Source organism: Hipposideros armiger, unplaced genomic scaffold (genome assembly GCF_001890085.2).
Source record: "Hipposideros armiger isolate ML-2016 unplaced genomic scaffold, ASM189008v1 scaffold_235, whole genome shotgun sequence".
Taxonomy (NCBI): Eukaryota; Metazoa; Chordata; class Mammalia; order Chiroptera; family Hipposideridae; genus Hipposideros; species Hipposideros armiger.
In genome coordinates, this window is record NW_017731585.1 from 2,246,968 (window position 1) to 2,269,172 (window position 22,205).

Genomic DNA, 22,205 nt, shown 5'->3' on the forward strand with positions numbered 1-22,205 from the left:
GGGAAATGGAGACAGAGTAACTCATACAGGGTTAAACATCAAGTTAGAGGAAGAGGCAGGACTCATACTCAGTACTCTGGCTCCATGGCCTAGCCTCTCAGCCATCATGCTAGATATGGTGGGGGACCTCAAATGATTCTTGAATTCATCAGTAAAAGGTGCTGGGAGGCAGAGAGGTGCGCATCCCCAGACCCCATCCAGATCAGAGCCCTTCCTTGTTTGGCTGTCACCTGGTTCTCTGCTGTGGACTGTGTCCAGGGTCTCAGGATGCAAGGGCTTTAGACTTCCCTTCTCCAGAACTCACTGTGGAGGGAATGTGCACTGTGGCCAGAGAGGCTCCTCCCTGAGTCTCCAGACAACAGCCCCTTGGGGAGCTGCAGACTCAGATGGGAGAGTGGGATTACCTGGTACCCAAAGATTTGCTGCATCAGGCGGTCACACATGGCATTGCTGGTCAGGACCAAATGCAAGACTTTCACAGCTGCGTACATGGTGTGGTCATCCGTCGCCAATGAAATGAGGCCCAGGAGGATGGCAGGCCCGCCAATGAAGTCCAGGCTACTGGCAGCAGGGCTGGAGTGGAACACCCTTACCCCTGTGTGGAACCAAAGGTCATTTCATCACAGTAGTCACAGCCTCACTGCAATGAAAATCCCTGGCAGGATGCTGGGGCGAATGAGCTGCCAGAGCCATTCTCCTCTCACAGCAGAGAATCCTGTGCACGTAGGACAGGCTGGGGGGAAGTGTAGGGAGCTCTGAAAGTCTTAGGTCACTGAGAGAGCCTGTGCTGAGCCCTTTTTGAGTTACCAGCAGGCTGATACAGCCCAAGGGATTTCAGATCACCGCCCTCTGCCTCAGTCCAGAGTGCCGGGTGAGCCAGGTGCCTTAGGTGCCATCTGAGCCTCAGTCTGCTGACTGCTCTGACAACCTCTGGCTCTGGTCTGTTCTCTGGATCCTGCAGGGTTAGGTTCTTGCTTCACTCCTGCCCAATTGCAAGGTGACTGACAGTCACTGGCTACCGTTTTCACTCCAACAATCACAACCAGTGCCTCTGCACGAAGGCCCCACTCTGCTCACTAGATGGACACCATTGTGCATAGATGAACCTGATTAGTAGCTGAGTTCATTACCAATTGTCAGATGCAGCGAGGTGAACTGACCTCATGTACATTAGGAGGCCAACTCTCTTGCAGGGTTAATTTGCCAACTGTTGCCCTCACCTTCCTGGCTTCCCAACAAGCTCTGTCCTGCCTGCCACTCAGAATTATAACCTGCACAAATGGTGACAGCAACAAGCCCTTTTTCCCAAATAAAGGTTCATGGCCTGACTTACCTAAATGGCCCACAACCACAGCTCCAATGGTTCGAAGAGAACCTGAGAGATGCCCAGCACAATTTCTTAGCAGGAACACAGGCATGGCATTGTCACGGGATGAAATGTTCATCTAGAGAAATTGGTAACAATTAGTCCTAAGGAACTTTCCTGGAAAGGAAAAGGTCTTGTTCACAAGCTCCTGGAGGACAGGCTCCCTGAGGCCTGGCCCACGTCTGGCGCTCTGGGAGTGAATACTAATTGAACCAAAGTCAGGAGGACTGAAGCCAAAATTCAGATTTTCATGTACTGCCTCCCAGGTTGTGGCTTAATTCAAGGGAGCAGCTTCGGTTATTCAAATGTGCCCCTGGTGTTGTACATGCGCATAGTAAGGAGCTAACAAGGGCAAGAAAGACCGTAGGGCACTTGGAGGTGAAACTGCTATGAAGGCCAGGGTCACCTGCTTCCCAGGCTAGGGTTGTCTGTCCTCTTTAAGCCCCAGTCTCACTGCTTTCAGGAGGCGGAACAATGGGAATCCTGACCCCTCCATCAGAAGGAACTCTGCTGGTCAGACACTTCTTTGGTGCTCAGTAGGACTGAATCCCTGATCCCGCCTCCACAGCAAAGGGAGGTGGCCCTCTGTCTGTGAAGGTGGACAGAATATAAACACACCAGCCCAAATTTATCAGCAGTGAGCCAAAGAGCTGTTTACACAGGAATTAGAAAATAGTAAATCTAATGGCTTCTTCGCCTACAAACATGTCTGCTTGCTCTTTTGCAAATTTGTTGTTTAAAATAAAGACAGCAATTCGCAGAACACTGCAGTGTGTGTTCTGTGTGGGTGGGGGGCTGGGGGGTATCTTTTAACACCCAGAAAAGGGAAGCTCCATGATGTTCTCACTGTCACAAAGGCTTTAAATATTCCGTTTGTTCTTGCTCTACTGTGAAGAATGAAGAGCACCTACTTCCTTCTCTGAGCAATTACAAATAAAAGGTTTAGTCTTGAGGGAATTTTATAGATGGGGAGTCATAGAATATTTTAACAAATGAAGTGGGAAGCACTCCTATATATATATATATATCTGTCTATACATGCACAAACATGAATTAACATTCACTCAATCATTGAAAGCTGAAGTAAGCCATGAAATCAGGATTCCAAAAAGGGGTAGAAGTGAAGCTGGAGGGCGTACCTCTTTGGCAATCAGGCGGCTGTCCACCTCGTTGTACGTGCTTCTAATGTTCGCAGCACTGGTAATGGAGGAGCTGGCGAGGTGAAGGCCAAAAGCAACCCTTTCCTCTGCAACCAGGGACACTGCTTCTGCACCAGGCTCCTCTCCTAAAATAGCACATCTTCAATCATTTCCACTCTCACTTTACGAAGAAGGAAATTAATCCTCAAAAGAGTAAATATCTATAGCTACATGGCAAAGTCATCACTGAGAGCAGGCTTGTATCTCATTACATTTTAGGTTTGCATGCTGTTACATGTTACATTGTATGTTTATATGTTGTATGTTCATATATCTCATGTTTGCATTTACCTGTGCTTCTCTGACACATATAAAAAATTGTGGCGCAATCTCACAATATTAACCCAATATTAATTTCACAATATTAAAATAGAGGTATTCCAGGTGTGAAATTACTAAGCTTGAAACATCTATCAAGTCCCAAAACCAAAATGCTAAGTGATAAGAAAGCTGACTTATAAAAAAGGAAATAGGCTGAGCCTGAAGGACCCAAGACATTCACCGAGCCGGCGCGGGGACCACTTGGAATCCGTGTCCCGATCCCTGCGCCAAGAAGAGCCGCGTGTGTGACTCGCGAAGCGTGGGAAGAACGGAGAGACACTTTGGCTCTAGACCTGACTTCACATATAGCTCTGGCCCTTGCCATTTGCCAGAGGACATGCAGTTTGAGAAGGACACGGGGCCAGGAGACAAAAGCACTCCCCAGCGCTCAGTCACTCTTCACCACGTGCAAGACTTCTGTACGTAGATTCAGTTATTGTTCTTCCCAGATGGAAGCTGACCCCTTGGCTTGACAGAGCACAGAGAGCAGCGCTCCCTGCTTGAACAGCCAGCAATCAATAATGAAAATGTGGAGGTTTGTCTGCCTGTTTAATAATTGAAGACAACAGTATACTTCAGTTAAAAAGCTTCTTCATTAAAAGGACTGTAACTTATTTATCTCATTCTCTTCTCTTTCTTTGCTGATGGTATGACCCATCCACTCACCTCCATTATGCACTTTGGAGTTGAAATATGAAGGATATTGTCATTTCCTTTCTTGTGACATATTCTGTTGGGTTGTAAATATATAATGATCCAATTACAGAGGTCTTCCCTAAGGACTGACCCATGCTGAGTTGATTCTTTATAAACAAATGGATGTCTATTTTTAAAATAATATCAGCAAGATTACTATAAATCAAAACACTCCATACCTTGGGCATGCACAGCTTGGAAATTACCACAGTATCTTGGGCCAAGTTTGTTAATAACTTCCAGAGTTTCCATTGAGATGGCTTCTTCGAAGAGGTATGTAGGGCCAAGACGCCATATTAATGATGACTTTTGTTTCCAAATCCGAGGTGTAGCAATATATCCATAAACATCCACAAATGATGATGAGTCCATTGAGAGGAAAGGTCCTGGCAAGGCCTGAATATACAACATCTGTTAAAATGAAAAGGATGGGAGGTGGTGAACTTCAGAATTAATTAAATAAATACATATGGATATAAAATGATGTACCTTTTTCTTCTCTCAAAGTAAAATCTTATTTTATCTAAAAACATTAAAAACATCTCTCTCAAATCTGAGAAATAGTGCATCAAAACAGTTTATAAAATGCTGGTGGGAGTAAAAAAGTGACACTGCCTTTGGAAACAAATTTGAAAAGAAATATTGAGAGCCAATGTTTGTCCCAGATATCCCACTAAGAACCTAAAATGTACACTATTGGCACATTAATTTTTATGTACAAAAATAATTACAGACATACAGATTGGAAGGAAAGAAATAGAAATAAAACTGTATTTGCAAATGACATGTCCATGTAGAAAATTCCAAGGAATCTACACACACACACACACACACACACACACACACACACACACACTCACACTCCTAGAACTAGTAAGGTCACAGGATATATGATCAACTCGCAAAAATTAATTGCATTCTATAGACTAACAATGAACATGAGAAACTAAAATTAAAAACAATATCATTTACAATTGCTCAAACGAAAATGAAACAATAAAACATGTATAAGATCTGTAGACTGAAAATTCCAAAAGGATGATAAAAGAAATCAAAGAAGACTTATATAAATGAAGAAAACTACCATGTTCCTCAATAGTAAAGATATCATTTCTCAACATAGTTAAAGATGTCATTTCTCCCCAAAATGATCTATAGGTTTAATGTAATTCCTATCAAAATCTCAGACAGCTTTTTGTAGACAAGCAAACTAATTCTAAAACTTATATGGGAAGACACAGGTCATAAAATACCAGCTTACACAAATAGCTTAACAAATAGCTTAATTCTTTTTTTTTTTTTCAAAAAAGAAAAATTAAGTGGGAGGTGCCATTCTACTCAATATTAAGATGAATTCTATAGCTACAATAATTAAAAGAGTCTGGTATTATCAGGGGGATAGTCACATAGAGCAATGGAAGAAAACAGAGAATTGGGAAATAAACTCATATGAATATGCCCAACTGATTTTTGACAAAGGTTCAACAGCAATTCGATGGAGGAAGATAGTGTCTTTAACAAATGGTGCTAGAGCAAATGGACAGTCATAGGCAAAGAAGTAAACTTTGAGCTAAACTTCACACCTTCAACAAAGATTAACGCATGACTGATCACAAACTCATATCTGAAATTTAAAACTAGAAAAAAATTTAAGGCATAGGAGAAAATCTTCAGGATCTGGGACTAGGCAAATTCTTAGACTGAAAACCGAAAGCATTAGTCATAAGAGAAAAAAACTGATAAGTTATTCTTCATCAAAATAAAACTTTGGCTCTGCAAAATCCAATGTGAAAGAGAATTAAAAACAGCTATAAATTAGGAAAAATTATTTACAAATTATATATTTGACAAAGAACTAGTATCTAGTATATACAGAAAAACCCTTAAAACCTAATGGAAAAAAACAAACAATCCAATCAGAAAAGGGGCAAAGACTGAAGAAAATGGGCATCACTGAAGAAGATATAAAGGTGGCAAATAAGCACATGAGATGTTCTGTCTTGTTAGTCATTAAGGAAATGCAGATTGAAAACACTAGGTATCACTACACCTATCAGAAAGGCTAATTAAAAAATAGTGACAACACAAAATGAGAAGCTGAATCACTCACTCATTGCTGGTGGGAATATAAAATGATACAGTCACTCTGGAAAATAATTTGGAAGTTCCTAAACCTGTAACTATCATAGGACCCAGCAGCTGGACCCTTAGGCATTTATCTCAGAGAAATGAAGACTTAGGCTTACACACAAAAACCTGTACACAAATGTTCACAGCAGCTTTATTTACAATAGCCCCAAACCAGAAACAACCTAAATGTCCTTCAGTGGTTAGGTATCTATACCATGGAATACTACTCAGCAATAAAAAGAAATAAACTATTGACACATGCAACAATTTGGATGAATTTCTAGAGAATTATGCTGAATGAAAAAGCTAATCCTAAAAGGTCATATACTGTATGATTCCATAGATATAGCATCGAGAAATGACAAAAGTTTAGATTACTGGTTGTCAAGATTAGGGTTCAGAGATGGGTGAGGAGGTGTGGGTGGGAAGTGGCTATAGTCACAACTTTTATGAAAAGGCAACACAAGGGATACTTGTGATGGAAATAGTCTGTATTTTGGCAGTAGTCGTGGATGCAGGAAACTATGCATATGATAAAATTGTATGAAGCCAAATACACAAATACCAGTAAAACTGGGAAATTTAAATAAATTAGTAGATTATACCTATGTCAATATTTTAGTTGTGATATTGTTCTATAGTTTTGTAAGATGTCACCTTTGGGGAAAAATTTGGTAAAATTATACAAGATTACTCTCTCTTTTATTTTTTACAACTACATTTTAGCCTACAATTATCCCAACAAAAGTTTCAATAAAATAAAAATTTTTTTAAAATTTCAACTAAAAATAATTTTTATTAATTTATTATTGCCCGTGTGGACAATTTTTTAAATAATAGTATAAGTTAACTAAGTAGTATACAACATTTTCTGTACAATGAAGTCACAACTATTTTTTTAAGAGAAAAACCTGAAAGAAACTACAAACTACGGTAAGATGGAATGTGATCATCTTTCTACTTTTGCCTATTTTTCAGTTATTTCAAAATATGTTTATATTATTTTTATAAAGACTATAAAACCACTATATAAAATAACTCATATACATATTTATATGAATATAAACACATATTTTCTCAGAGCTCATATGATTTCAGAAATATTTTTTTCCTACCAATTAAATGAGATTTTCAAATAAAAACAATCAAGCTTTCAGACACCAGGCCTGCCTGGCTCATGGTCCACCGTGCTTACTCCCCTCCCCCATCCTCCCAGGCAGAGCCCTCTCTCTCTATCCCACACTGAAGCTCTGCCCCCCCCCCCCCCGCTCCAATCTAGCTTGCCCCTTTTCTTCCCAAATTCCCACCGTGTATTCTCACCACACCATTCAGATTAATTTATAAACTTAATGTGTGTCAAATTACTCTCACATCATTATGCTCAATTCGGACTGTTAAAATATTCCCCACCTTTCTAAATTTAACTTACCTTCCCTTGGAAATAAAAACAAATGCTTTGACATTTGAGAACAATCCTTAAGCTGGGTGATCCCCAACATAAGCTCTCCCATCTGGTCCTGACCCGGATGTCTGCATCTAAACACAGGCCTGTGTGTGTTTATCCCAGTTAAATTTCACTTACTGACCCTGAACCAACTTGTTGAGATCATCTTGGGAAGTCAATTCTGTCAACCTTGGCCCTTGGCCATTCTCCATGGCATATTTTGGCACATTTGGCATATCTCATGATGTCACACTACTCCCAACTTCCCTGCTGACTGACTAGTTTCTCTGGTTCTGTGAGATCGGAAGTTCATTCATGTACCAATTTACTCAACTATGCTATCATCCAGTCCATGTTACTCTTTGTGGCTGTAAATTCAATGAAATTCACCAAGTGTTTATTGCATGCTTACTGGGTGCGAGCCTCTGGCTAGGTGCAAGCGAGATCCAGATATCAATAGGACATGCCTCTTAGCCTCAAGGTGCATGAACTATTAATATTTCACAGAATACCAACCTATTCTGTGAAACAAGACAGAATAAAAACATATCTGTGAAAAATATTTTTTAAAAGCCCATCTGTAAGCATACCAGAACAGATAAAAACAAACACACTGAGACCACGAAGGTGACCATGCCTCCCATCCTGGCTAATGTAACTATTTCTTCTTCTCCAGTCCTCCTACTTCCTGGGCAGAAATTCTAAACATACACAGACACCAAAATGCCTCTCTTTCTGACAGCACTCAATTCAGAACAGACTGACTTTACTTCTTTGAACCCTCCCCAAAATCACCTAAAATAAGCCCAAAATCACCTAAAATAAGCCCAAATCCTATATAAGCCCCTCTTACCTCCTTGTTACCCCATGGAGTAAGGAGTCTCTTGCTACAGCAAGCTTAACAAATCTAACTTTTGTTTTGTACTACATCCATACTCCTGGAAGTATTTGGCTGGTGGGCATGAACAATTCCCAGCACCTAAAACAGCACCTACCACATAGTAGGTGCTCAATAAATATTTAATGAGGGAGGGAGGAAGGGAGAAAAGGGAAAGAGGGAGAAAGGATCTAGTATTGTTAATGACTGGAGAAAAAAGTTAACTTTATGTTTTAGAGGTCCTGTTTTTCTTATGCTCCTAACAAATCTTTTTGGTCACCAGTACCTCTTGTATGACAATTTTACCAAAAGATAACATCAAATTCATCTTTAGGTGTTCTAAAGAATTTAGGTTGTTCTAACCTAATGATTCTCAGTCTGGGTGATTTTGCCCCCCCAGGGCAAATTTGGAAATGTCTGGAGATAATTTTTGGTGGTCACAAATGGGGAGAGGGGAATGATATGTCACTTTGGTGGGTGAGGCACAGATATTGCTAAATGTCCTATTATACATGGAATAGGCCCCCACAACAAAATTATCCATCCCCAAATGTCAGTACTGTTGAAATTGACAAACCCTATTAACATAAGATTCTCCATTCTGGCTGCACATTAGAATCACCTGGGAAATTTCAACATCATTAACAAATTATCCCAACCACAGAGGTTCTCTATAATTGATGTGGGGTGCAGTGTGCAAGAAAACTTTAAAGACTTCCTAGGTGATTCTAGAATGCAGCCTAGGTTAAGATGCTCTTTCTGGAACCTGCCCTCTGTGGTCTTGGTCTTCTGGGCCCATCCCTCTCTGGCTTCTTCAGGGACCTCTGACAGTCGCTGCTGGAGCAGGTCCCTCATCTCCCAGCTTCTTCTCCCTTATACCTCATGACCTCAGGTGCCTTCTGTATGACAGTGATGAAATGCTTCCTCCAACTATGTCTTCTCAAGCCACTACCTTCTCTAAGCAGGGGACCATCCTTTCCTCACCAGTCTTGCTCTAAATCTGGCAAGGTGTGTTGGTGCCTTTGCAAGCTCCAGCATCTTGCTCTGAAGTGTAGCATACAGATCAGCTGCATTAGATGCACCAGGAAGCCTCTTAGAAAAGTGGAATCTTAGCCCCTCCCCTGACCCCATTCAGACCTACCTGGGGAATTCATATCTAAAAATGTGAGAAGTCCTGCTTTATTCACTCTGGAGATTTATATTTTCTTATGGCTATTCTTACAGTCATAAGTACCACGAGTATTCTTATTTCCATGTTTTACCTTCTGCCCTGGTTGTGTGACCTTTATTCCATTTTCTAAAGGTGCCCCTTTTATGCCTGAGCTCAGCCAAGTGTTCTGGACAGCAAGGGGATTTCATTGGATGTGAACCCCGCTGCTGCCAAAGTAAACAAAGAACTAAACTGAGGTCACCCAGGGTGTTGTGACTGGGAGGCATGGCCAAGGGGCAAGGGCAAATGGGAGAACCATCTCACCTTGGCTGAGCCAATGACCTGTCCATCCAGGTAGGTAGAAACAGTACAATTCTTTTTCATTTCCTTGGTGACAACCACAGCCAGGTGATGCCACTGACCACAAGCCAGTAGCTGGCCACACCTGACCCGAAGCTGGCGTCCCGCAGAAGGCTCAGAGTCATCCTCAGGTTCCATAACATCTGGGAGAGAGAACAAACACCAGACCTCGTGTGTGGCTTCATGCTGCAGCAACCCAGGAGAACAGGAACGGAGCCTTCGGCCAAGGAACCATGGCCATGCCCCCCTCATAAAGTAATAATAACAGCAGCTATCATTGCTGAGGTCTTGCTTTATGTCACACTGTTTTAAGGACTGTTATAAATATCAGTTCATTTCATTTTCATGACAACTGTGTGAGATAGGGGCTATCATAATTCCCATTTTACCATCCCGAAGCACAGGGAGATTATGTAACTTGCCCAGGGTCACGCAGCCAGGGTGCAAACCCAGGAGTCAGGCTCCAGGTTTAGCCCACACCAGACCTGCCACCACAGTGATGCACATTTTCTGGCAAGGTCCTGAGAGGGAGCAGGGACAGGGCAGTTGTGCTGTGTATCAAGGATGCCAAGCCATCCTCTGGGCCTTCTGGGTGCTTCACTACGACACTCGCAGGGCATGTGGGAGCAACAGGCGTGGCAAGGATATGCTGGGTGTGGCCATCTAAGGCCACTTCAGGCTATCACAGGTGGGTGAACCTAGACAGCCAGGCTGAGCTCTAAATAGCAGAGCCAGGACCAGCCTCAGCATACTAAAGAGGGTTGAACTCCAGGGCTCTTGTGCCAAGAGCTGCTAACTTAGCCCCATTTCCCCCAAGTGTGGACGAAACCAACTTTGGCTCCCAACACCTTACCCAGGGGCTGAAACTCTTTCTCTTCTGTAGACACAATCAAGGAGAGGTCTTCCAGGCAGAGGCTGACTGAGAAGCAGACAAAGGGCTGCTCGGTCCTGGCCAGGTGGCGTACCAGGGTTAGGAAGTGCAGCGGCTGGCCCTCGGTGACAGTGCTGTGTCTGCTGATCAGGAACCAGCAGGAGAAGGTCAGGCCCCCGGGGGGAGGGAAGGACCTGGCAGCACCTGGGGTCAGAACAGAGGCACACCCTTAGGCTTTAGCCGGCCATAGAAGCTTGTCTAGATTCACTGTCACTCTCCGTCTGGGTGGTCCTACTGTGTGCTGGCAATGTGCCTCGCCTGACTCATGCCCACATTACCTCAATCCCACCCAGCAGGGTGCTCTTGTCTCCTTATTCATTCTCTCAGGAATAAGTCATTTTCCCACCAGGACTTCAGCCTAGATCCTCAAAGCCTCTCTGCAATCCTGTCCCATGTATTATTCCATGCTGCCTTGCCAAGGGGACGGGGAGGGTGGCACAACCCTGAGAGCCATCATCATTTGGCTCACTGGTCACCTGATCTAAAGGTGGACAGTATGCTACGTGGGGCAGAGGGCACTGGCCTCTCCCAGCTGAAGCCTGCGTTGGGGAGGCTCCATTCTAGGGGAGCTCATGGCCTCCCACCTCGGGACAGGGTTGGCAGTACTGTTGGGGCCCGCTCTCCTCACTGAATGAGCAGAATCAACCTTGGTGCCCCCATGCTGATGGGCCATGAATGCAGTGGCTCCTGAGCACCCACCCTCCCACGAAAACCCAGATCCCAGTTCCCCTAACAGAGGGTGCCTGGCTCTCAGCTGAGCACATCACTGCAAAGCACACCAAGGCCCAGGTCGATCCCCACACAAGCCAAGGACAGGCTTGTTCCTGGATAGCCATCAACATGGAACTCCTATTCCTCTCTAAGGGTGAGTTGTCCATTTCAGCCTTTATCAGTCACTGACAAAATGAATCAAACTCAGGTTCAGCTGCCCAGTCACCCACTGAGCCCATCAGTGCTCACTGAGCCCTCTCTATATGCAGAGTTATGGCCTGGGCACTTGGGACACACAGTGAACAGCACACCCCTGCCCTGAGAGAGGCATGACAAACTGGAAGGATGACTCATCTACAGATACACAGGACCAAAAGGAAGACTCATGCTTTCTTGAAATGCTAAATGGAAATCTGAAATCAAGGCCCCCTAAGGACTTAGTCCCCAGGCAGAATGAGGAGAGCTCAGTGAGCTAACCCCCTGTAAAGCACCTACCTGCCCCAATTCCTCCGGAGACTGAGTACTCGGTGCTGGTTCCCATAACCGTAGACAGGGTCGGTATAAACAAACAGCTGGAAACAGGAAAGTGTCTCAGATCATTGACCTGCATGCCAGCCTCTGCTGTGACAGCTCCCCTCTGTCCCTCTGCAGGGGCCTCACTAGCTCTTAGACCATGAGGCCCCAAGGACAGAAAAGAGCTGATGCTGGTACCATGGCCCTAAGAGAAGGAATCCACCTGGAGGCTGGAGGAGGAAAGAACATTCTAGAATGCAGACATGCCAGGGGAAGGAAAGGGTCCTGGGCCCTACACAGCTGGGGATGCTGCCCCTAGAAAGCCACTGAGTAGATGCATGTCCGTGACCCAGACATAGTCTACTGCTGCGTGGTAAGAGCTGATGGGAACTACAATTTTGTAATCAATATTATAATTCATTTATAATCAGGCACTGGGAAATTCATAAAGCATATTTCAAATATACAAAAGCCTGTCATACCCATAACCTTCCACAGACATGTCAAATTCCACGAATGATGGAGCCAAGGCAGCCCTCTGAGGTTGCAGGTTGCGCGGGGAGGTCATGGAGATGAGGCTCAGTGCCATCTGAAGGGCAGTAGTGGAGCCCTGGAATGGCCCCGAGGGCCTGAGGGTCTGTGTGGCTGCTGAGCATGGGCTGGCATCCTGGGTGGCTCGCGCAGGATTCTCAACAGTCACTGGTACCCCTGCCTGTGACCCTAAGGCAGCAAGCAAGAGAAGAGATGCATCTTTGCTCAAAGCATTTACCCGCTTCTTCTGACAATAGCCCTGCCATTTCTGCCACAGCTGTTCGAAGGAGGGCTGTGCAGAGTCACCATACATTTCCTAACCACCAGAAGGATGGCTCTTCTCGGCCTGTCCATCAGGGCTCCCTGCTGGTTTTGATAACTCTGAACCATGGCACAACCTGCTCCTCCTAGAAATTTCTCCCTTTAATTCCATCATGTCCCGTCTTTCTGTTGCTGTCCTTGGCTTGCCCCACTGGCAGTCACTCTCTGAGGCTTTGGGCTGGCTCGCCAACCTCTGCACTCTCTTTCATAACAGGCTGTCTCCCTGAAAGCTCTTGTCTCCCACCTCTAGCTCCCAGCCCAAACTGGACTCTATTTTGCTTTCCAATTGCTTTGATGTCCTATGTGACCTTACATTCAGTACATCCATGGCTTCCTTTTCTCCAAGCTGGTTCCTTGGGCCAGCATCCTTCCAGGTACCATGCCTGACATTAGGAGACCCACCCAATGCTTTGACCTCCTGATCCCTAACTCTCCCCTGAGTTGTAAGCTTTACAGAAAGCTGCCCCTGGGCACCTCCATCCAAGTGCAGCTCCGGATAGTCCAGCTGTGTCATGACCCTATCACTGTTCCTGTGATCTGGGCCCAACGGGGTCAAGAATGTGCTCATCATCACCTGTCATATGGGATAAGGGCCGTCCTTTTCCTTTCAGATCTGGCCTCTCTCTGGGACTACCAATCCCTTGGCTTTTCCTCATTTGCTCCATTGAGCCTTCTTGAAATCTGTCTGCTTCCTGTCTGTTGTAAATGAGCCCTTATAAGGAATACACATTCCCTCTTAATTCCCCTTAAGCTGCCCATTTTTTCCTCTGTCCTCACCTGAGCATCCAGAGTCCCCTCCATGCACACGAGATGAATTGGGAATTCTCATTGCAGCCGACTGAGGCGGGGGAGTTCCAAGGCCTAAAAACTGTCTAAGTATCATAACATATAAGAGAACCAGATGAAGACATTTTGTGGGTAGAAGTTTTCTGCAGCTTCATGTGAATACTTTCCTAGATCTCAGTGCTCCCTGATTCTCCCTCCAAGCTTACCTCTCTCCGCCTAGACCCTTTCCTCAAGTCATGCACAAACAAGCCACCCCTCTCTTAGCTCCCAGATTAGAGAGCTCATGAGTTTTGGCTTTTTAGGTGCTTTTGACTTAACCAGTGACCAGCTAGAAGCCTCAAACTCTACCTTAAATGGAAAAGGAATGTGTTGGAAAATAACTTTGTCATACATTGTTTATAAGTTTCTAACGGAATTTACTTAGCAGCTGAATTAAGCAAGGTGGCCTTGTCTGGCAGCTTGCATGAACAGAGGGTGAACGAAGCTGGCCTGACCCCTGGGTCCCATGACTGTTGGTTGAAGGGGTTACCTTGCGTCCCCTCTACATTTGGTCCTGTGTGTCAGCAGTGGCCCAGCAGGCCCATGAACCCCCTGGGCACCGCCCTCCCTACACCATGACAGGGTGGGGTGGCCACCCTGCAGCCTTTCTTTCCTCTGCCTTTTTGTCTTCTGTGCCTGCTCTACCCTGTGGTTCTTCCCTCCCTGCTGCAGTTCTCCAGTAAACATATGGCTTCATGTAGGGGCTGCCATGAAGGCCCCCACAGATTACAATTGTGCTGCCTCTGAGCCCCTCCTTATCAGGAGTCCCAGCTGCTGGCCCTCACACCACCTAAGCTCCCTGCAGGCTAGCTGCTCAGGCACAGTCAGGCCCTCACAGCCGCACCACTCTCAGTAGAGCATCTTCCCCTTCCGGGCTCCCTCCTCTCCTGGGCTGGTGAATGGCTGCAAAGGCCTCAGGGCTCACCAGGCAGGCTGGCTTCCTTGAGACCCCTCCTCTTTACACCCAATCTCCCAACTGTGGTTCTCCCAGCTCTGAATAGCTCCAGCACTCTCCCCCGAGCATCCCCACAGAGCTGTTCTGGGTTGTTGCAGGACGCTTTGACTATTGTCCCCTCTCCCTGAGACCATCAGCTCATGGAAGGGCCTCTGCTTTGTGGGCTCACACACCACCCGAACAGTCCCATGGCTTCTCCCTGGATTTGCACTGTCCAATGCTGGGAAGGGCCACAGAGGAGCATGGGGACACCTGTTCCTGTGCACTCCTCCTGCCTACTGTGCATGCATGAGCACAGCTGTCATAGGCTCAGCAGTGTTTTATGTGCAGCACGTGGTACCTTAACACATCTGGTTCAATGGCTTGAGAAGCAAGCTTTTCAAAAATCCTGATGAGGCCCGAGTGCAGGGGGCTGCTGCTGGTAGTCAAGATGTGGTGGCAGGAGGTCATGAGGGTCCTGAGCATCCCTGCCTCACACATGACCTGACGGTTCTTCTCTGATTTCACCAGGGACTGGATGTGACTGGCCATGGAACACTGGATCTCCTGGGAAAGCTAAAAGGTAACCAGAGGCAACCATGAGTCCCTGAGAGCAAAATATTTTGTGGGGAATTTTGATAGGCTCCCCACCAGGCCTCAAGTTGGTTGTGGAGAAAGAAGGCTGAGCCCACCACAGCCTGCACTCTAGTCTGTCTCCAGGATCCTCAGACAATGCCCTCCTCACACACAGGGTCATGCCCTGGAGGCCAGTCTACAAGAGAACATGCGCTGCTGGAATCAGCTGCCGAAGAGGCAGACAGCTTAAATCAGAGACTGCACACTGGCAGGCATGACCCACATCTGCCCCAGAGATGGGTGGTATTTGACCCACACAACATTTAAGTAGTTTCTCAATTAATTGCTAAAATGTAAAAGCCTAAAGATTTTGTATAAAAGTGCAGACATGTGGCTTCTCTCAAAAGAAGGAAAGATCTGGTCAGGAAGATTTGCAATCCTGTACCTGTTGAGAAGCAGTTGGAGTTGGGTAGTGGCTGTGCCCTTTAGTGGGTCCCACATCTCCCCTCCCACCCCACAGCTGACTCATTTAACAGTCTTGCCTTTGAGTTTGTACCCCTGACATAGAAGGTGGACTTCACCTGGAAGTACAAGATTCAGGAAGTAACCCACACACACCACTGGCTGTGGAATATGCAGCCCTCTTTGCCATCACGTACTTAACCACACCCAGAGAGGAGCACAGCTCCTGTGGAAGCCATCGTTGACATCTCCCCATCACCCACCAGGTGTCATCTCCTCCCCACCACCCTCCAATTGTCCTTTGTCCAGCTCTCTGTTTTAAGTACATTTTGACACACAGACAGGTGTGCTCTTAGCCTATGAGATTTCAAGTCACCGCTCAATCTTTAGGTCCTGGAAGTGAGTGCATAAAGTCAGTTCAGTAAATATTTGAGCCAAATATAAGATTGTCTTGATTGTCTTGACAATCTTCCTTTCTTCATAAACAGATAAACTTCTGTAATTTCCAACAGTCCCTAGATATATAAATGGGAGGGGGGGGTGAAATTTTCTTCTTAAAAATCTCTTTTACTGTTATATAAGATATTATCTGAAGTGAGAGGATACCAATTAGATCTTAATGGGATTTTTCTGCAGTGGATGCTACGGTGGTCCCACCCAGACCTCCGTTCTGGGTGCTCCTTCTCTGGAGGACTGCCCTCCTTTAAGTGGGAGCTGCCCTGCCTGGACAAAGAGTTAACCAAGTTTACTATTTGGAAGTGCTGAAAAGGTTGCATGAAAAAGTTAGATGACCTGAACTTTTCACCAACAATTCATGGTTCTTGCATCATGACAATGCACCAGCTCACATGGCAATGTCTGTGAGGGAGTTTTCAGCCAGTAAACAAATAACTGTATTGGAACATCTTCCCTACTCACCTGATCTGGCCATCAGTGACTTCTTTCTTTACCCAAAGATAAATATTGAAAGGAAGACATTGTGATGACATTCAGGACATCAAGTGTAATACGATAGCTCTGATGGCCATTCCAGAAAAAGAGTTCCAAAATTGTTTTGAAGGGTGGACTAGGTGCTGGCATCGGTGCATAGCTTCCCAAGGGGAATACTTTGAAGGTGACCATAGTGAAATTCAGCAATGAGGTATGGAGCACTTTTTCTAGGAGTTCGTGAACTTAATTGTCCGATCTCGTATATTTATGCATGCATGCACACACATATATAAATTGTGTGTGCATACATAAACACATGTGCACATGCATATGTGTATGTACATACACATATATAAGCATAGACATGCAAACATACCACATAAATAAACAGATAAATATATATGTATGTGAGCACACACACACACACACACACACCAAACTGTAGCCTGTGAGGTCATGTCCTTTAGTCTCTGTGGTACAATTCTTGCCCCAGTAACCCAAGGGGCTCAGGCTGAAGCTAGACTTCAGCTCACAGCTCATGCCCACTCAGCTCCTTCGCCTGCCCCATCCCGCTTATCACTCCCTTCCCTACATCCTCCCATCAATAAGCCCCCATCACCTGTACTCCTGTCTTGGGCTCCACGTCCAGGGAACCAAACCTGAGGCACTAGCATGCTTTTTTACACTGCAAATCTTTGCCCTAGCTTGTGGTTTTAAACAAAGAGATCTATGACAGTGTAGATGCATCTAGGTTGGTGCACCATGTAAAGCCAGGAGTAACCACAAAGCGCTTATTGAATAATCTTTATCTAATGAGGACAGGCTTCTGGTCCCACCAAGTCTCAAGCCACTTCACCCACACGTGTCCCCCATGAAGGCTTTCTTGGAGTCCTTCCCTGCTTCCCTGTCTTCCTCTTCTCCAGCAAAGAAGTATTAACTGACTCTTCAGTGTCATGTCTGGGGAAAGTTCTAGGCATTTCAAAGTGAATATGTCCCTGCTCTCAAGGGAATCACAGACTAAAGGTGAAACAGGTGAAGAGAATCTCAGCCCAGTGGGAGAAGTATTCTAGCAGAGAATTTACACAGTCCAGGAAGGGAGGAGTTCCCCACAGCCCCTCACACATTTCATGGAGCTCTTGGAGTTAGAAGAGAGTCCAGGCCTGGCACCTACTTTGGGGACCAAATTTTACCCTGTGATGGGAATATTTTCTGGGTGTTCAGGATGTGCCAGGCCCTAGTCAAAGCATGTTTACATGTATAGATCATGCAATTCCTATGAGGAAACCTATGAGGGAGGTACTACTATTATCCCCATTTTACAGCTGAGAAAACTGAGCCCAGAGAAGTCACTTATCCAGGCCACATAGTTAGGGCAAAACCTCACTCCACCATCTCCTCCCCACAATTGCAGTTATTTAGGGGGCTCTGCCCAGAGATGGTCAAGAGAATGTATCACTAAAGTACAGAAATTAGTAAGATGGCATTCTACCACAGGCCACGAACACAGTTTTTTAGCATATATGTTTCAAGGATTAAATTGTATGGTGAAACATACTTACACTATTGATCATCAGTTTCTAAATTGTTTTTAAAAAATGAATGGGTTATACAGCTCACCCTCCTGTCTTCCAACCTTCCTCCCAGAAGTATGGTGCCTATAGCTCCTGACTGAAACTGGTGGCATTCAGTAAAATTCCCATCTTTGGGCTGGCCGAGTGGCTCAGTTGGTTAAGAGCTCACTCAAGAATTTGAGCTCTGAGAAACAGCGGTTCGAGTCCCAGCCCAAGCTGAGCAGCCGCTGAGCTGCCAACAGGTGGCAGGATGGCTCAGCTAAAAAAAAAAATTCCCATCTTTATAAAACCTTCAGTAACATTTCAGATTTAAAATTTTAGACTATTCAATTTTAGTTTTAAGTTTAACTACCTACATTAGAATGGACCTCCTCCAAGGAGGATTTTGCCATTCTGAAATGTCATTGTTTTACCAACATCACTGATGTCAATGAGAGATCTAATCACTCAAAGATGATAGTCCCTGCAAAGGACTGAATGTTTGTGTTCCCCCAACATTCATATGCTGAAACCTAATCCCTAATGCGATGGTATTTAAAGGTGGGGCTTTTGGGAGGTGATTAGATCATGAATGTGGAGACCCAAAAGTGGAATCATTGCCCTTCTAAAAAAAAACCCCAGAGAGCTCCCTCCAAGACGGCCATCAATATCTCACCAGACACCAGTTCTGCCAGCACCATGATCTTGGACTTCCCAGCCTGCAGAACTGCGATAAATAAATGTGTGCTACTGATAAGCCACCCACTCCATGGTATCTTATTATAGCAGCTGGAATGGAATGGAGATGACCCCCTTCCCTGTCCCTGTGATGTCTGCACAGCCAGCCTGAGCTGGTAGAGGCATATGTGTAGCCAACAGCAACCAGGAACAGAAGGTAGAAATGCCAAGACTCATTTGCAATAAGCAGTTCCATCACTTTTATTTTGAAGAACACTTCCATGTGGAAGTGTACCCAATATCCTTAACTGTCCTCAGATCTTTCTTCTGATGCTAAAAGCAGCCCTTCCTGCATCCTGCAAAGCCTGCTCCTCTGCCTTTCTTCTCCATTCTTCTCACAACAGAAAAGGAGCTCCCACCCTCTTGCCTCAAACTTTCCCTCTCCCAGAACTTGGATTTGGGTAACTGCATCTTTTAATTTGGGGGGAGAGTTGGGGAGTCTTCAGGGGGAGGGTTGGAAAGTTGTATGAAACAAGATGCAAAAATCACATCACAATGTATTATGAATAAGAATTTTTTTAAAAAGTCTACAAGTTCCACTTTGTATACTAGCACTTCACTTACTGCTTTGGGGACTTTTGGTTTTCTTTTTCGTTTGTTTGTTTTTTGCTTCCCCCCTCCCCCACCGGAGCAGACATACTTAAAATCTAAATACACAAACAAGAGAAAAGAAAGAAAGCAAAAAGTTTTCAAAAGGGAGAAATGCTGATCTTGACCAATGATGCCACAAATTTACTCCAAAACTGCTCAATGCCCCATAATGGAGGAGGGAAAATTGATCGTCCTCATTATCACTGCAGCTCTGTCAATACCAATATTGCCTTGTTTTGAATAAAATGTGCTGGTTTTTTTCAATGTTGGTTCCAGTAAAATGGGGTTTTAGTGAAAATATGAGCATTAGCAGGAAACCAGTCTGGTTCTCCCCCTACAAATGGATTGATTTTCCTAACGCATATTACTTCCAATGCAGGAAAGGGGATGATGGTTCAATTAAGCTCAGTGGTGAGCTTTCAGGATCACCAGGCTGGACCCCTAAGGCAAATTATCACAGAGCAGTTTGTGGGGTGGCCTTAAGGAGTTTTCTGCTTTCTCCGCTTAACAGTTGTGCCTTCATATCCATCCTTGTGTCCAGCTGTGGATGTTTATTCTTCTTCCTCTCTCTCTCCCCATTTTCCCTCCTGGTTCAGATTAATATGGCCCCAGAGCCCAATGAGGGCTGGGTCCTGGTGGGGGGGGGTCCTTTCAAAAAGGCATGGGCCTTGGGTACATCAGTTCACGTTGTGTCTTCTGGACATTAACCACAGTGCCCTGACATAGACATAAAAACCATCAGATGTCCCGCATCTGCTTCCCCCAGACACTTAAAAAGAACTAAGGACTTCTATTGAGCTACTCAAATGTGTATTAGTTGTTTGTTCCAATTTTGTTGAAATATTCTTGGTTTGATGATTTTGGAAGAGAGATGGTACAATTTAAATGACTTCAGCTTTTACGATCAAAGACTATTAATGAGATGCCAGAGATAAATAAGGCCCACAGATGTGTTTTATTTAATAAGCTGTTGCAGTTTTCTTCTTTGCTTGCTTAGTCCTCTCTTTATACAGATGTAAACTTTCCATTTTGCCACAGTCTGACCAGCCTGATATTTACAGTGCCCATATGACCTTGTAAGCATAGGAGTTTGTGACCCTGGTTTAGGTGCAGAAAGGGTCTAAATCCCATCAAATCAGTAGAACTTATGTCTAAATGCATGGCATCCTTGATGTACTCGTATAGATTTGCAATTGAGACCAAGATGCATATGGATACCTGTTCTAAATCTTCTGCTTCTTTTACAAATTACATACATATGATAGCCAATGCTTCCTGGTAACAGAAGCCAGGGATCTTATATTTACACAGTATTTGTCTCTTTCCAGCTTTAGTTCCCATCCTCCCCTTTGGTTCTCCCTGTACTCCAGCCCCAGTAACATTCTCACCTTTTGCTGAATATGCCACATCCTTTTTGATTGATGCCCAAAGTTGGGAAAGTGCTGTCCAATCCTATCCTTTTGCTGAGCTTCTACTTATTATTCAAAAGACAATTCACATGTGTTCTCATCTAAGAAACCTTTTCTGACTTTCCCAACCAGTACTGTGTCCATACTTCAATCGTTATAAATACCATACTTTGACAAGCTCATTTGTATCTCTCTCCCTCTCTCTCTCTCTCCCTCCCTCCCTCCCTCCCTCCCTCTCTCTCTCTCTCTCTCTCCTATCTACCTACCTACCTCTATCACTGTCTTGCTTCCCTGCCCGGCTCAGCTCCCACCTAACAGTGCATTGCTACCTGAGGTGATAACTCTTCAACTCTTCAGCACCTATCTCTGTGCCTCAGACACAATAGCTGCCTGGTACGTGCAAGCACAAGGGCGCAAAGTGTTCTAGGACCCAGGAAGTACACCTAACCCAGGGGGCTGAGGAGGTGGTCAGAAAAGGTGAGGTGCCGAATAAGTATTGAAGGATAATGAAGAGAGAGCCAGGTCAGCAGGGGAATCAAGTCCTTCTGGGAGAGGGGACAGCACGTGCAAAGGCCAGGGGGTGAGAGTGAGCATGGCCTTTCAGGGAAAGGCTGGAGGTCATGGGTCATTGTCAGCCCAGCTTATTCACCCCTGCAATGAGTCTGTGGTCAGTCCTGAGATGGAGCATGAGAACATCACTGGGGAAATCAGCTTATAAACATCCATCCAGGATGGTGCCTGCACAGCCTGGAACCTGAAACATCTATGAAGATTTTCTATTACCTTGGACACACTCCCTCACTCCATGATAGCTGGGTCAGGTAAGCAGTGGGGCCCAAGGGAAGGCTCCCAGAGACCCAGCACCACCCTGCGACCAGAGCCATTCCCACCTGTGGCTGGGGCATCCTCAGGTTGCCCAGGAAGAGATGCATTAACTTACTCTGAGTGTCTCTACTGCTTGGGCCAAAGTAAACTGCCAAAACAACTCTTTTTATTAAGAGATATTTTTTAAACAGATTTGTTGTTGTTGTTAATGGATTTCCATCCATGATTATCTGGAGAAGGTCCCTTGAACAAGACTGTAGAGAACTGTGGAAATGAGGGATCTATTCACAGCAGACTGTGGCTCAAAGCCTGGTGTGTTGCTTCTGAACTTCCATGTAAACATTCACCATTCCTTCATCTGCTAGGCACAGGGCATGCAAGTATCTACCCAGAGCATGTTCTTGTGCTGGTTTGACACTAATTGATAGGCAAACTTGGGCTAGTTACTTTCTCTAAGCCTCAGTTTCCTTAGATTTAAAATAGGAATGAAAATCAGAATGGCTATCATCAATAAATCAACAAACAACAAATGCTGGCGAGGCTGTGGGGAAAAGGGAACCCTGGTGCACTGCTGTTGGGACTGCAGGCTGGTGCAGCCACTATGGAAATCAGTATGGAGGTATCTCAAAAAGCTGGAAATGGAACTACCTTGTGACCCAGCAATTCCAATCTTAAGTATTTATCCAAAAAACCCAAGACATTAATCCAGAAAAATATATGTACCCCTATGTTCATTGCGGCGTTATTCACAATAGCTAAGACTAGGAAACAACCAAAATGCCCATCGGTAGATGACTGGATTAAGAAACTTTGGT

General features: G+C 44.9%; 1 protein-coding gene across 3 annotated transcripts in view; it reads right to left on the bottom strand.

The window, feature by feature from the left end:
* The window catches only part of WDFY4 (WDFY family member 4), a 323,059-nt gene that overhangs the window by 200,301 nt on the left and 100,553 nt on the right, over positions 1 to 22,205 (bottom strand). For all 3 annotated transcript variants that reach the window (XM_019655081.1, XM_019655082.1, XM_019655080.1), the window contains exons 14-23: positions 14,671 to 14,885; positions 13,328 to 13,422; positions 12,181 to 12,418; positions 11,681 to 11,757; positions 10,397 to 10,618; positions 9,508 to 9,686; positions 3,762 to 3,993; positions 2,506 to 2,651; positions 1,334 to 1,445; positions 405 to 595 (exon numbers count right to left, since the gene is read on the bottom strand). In XM_019655081.1, coding sequence (XP_019510626.1) covers positions 405 to 595; positions 1,334 to 1,445; positions 2,506 to 2,651; positions 3,762 to 3,993; positions 9,508 to 9,686; positions 10,397 to 10,618; positions 11,681 to 11,757; positions 12,181 to 12,418; positions 13,328 to 13,422; positions 14,671 to 14,885 — 1,707 coding nt within the window. The remainder of the gene's footprint in view (positions 1 to 404; positions 596 to 1,333; positions 1,446 to 2,505; positions 2,652 to 3,761; positions 3,994 to 9,507; positions 9,687 to 10,396; positions 10,619 to 11,680; positions 11,758 to 12,180; positions 12,419 to 13,327; positions 13,423 to 14,670; positions 14,886 to 22,205) is intronic.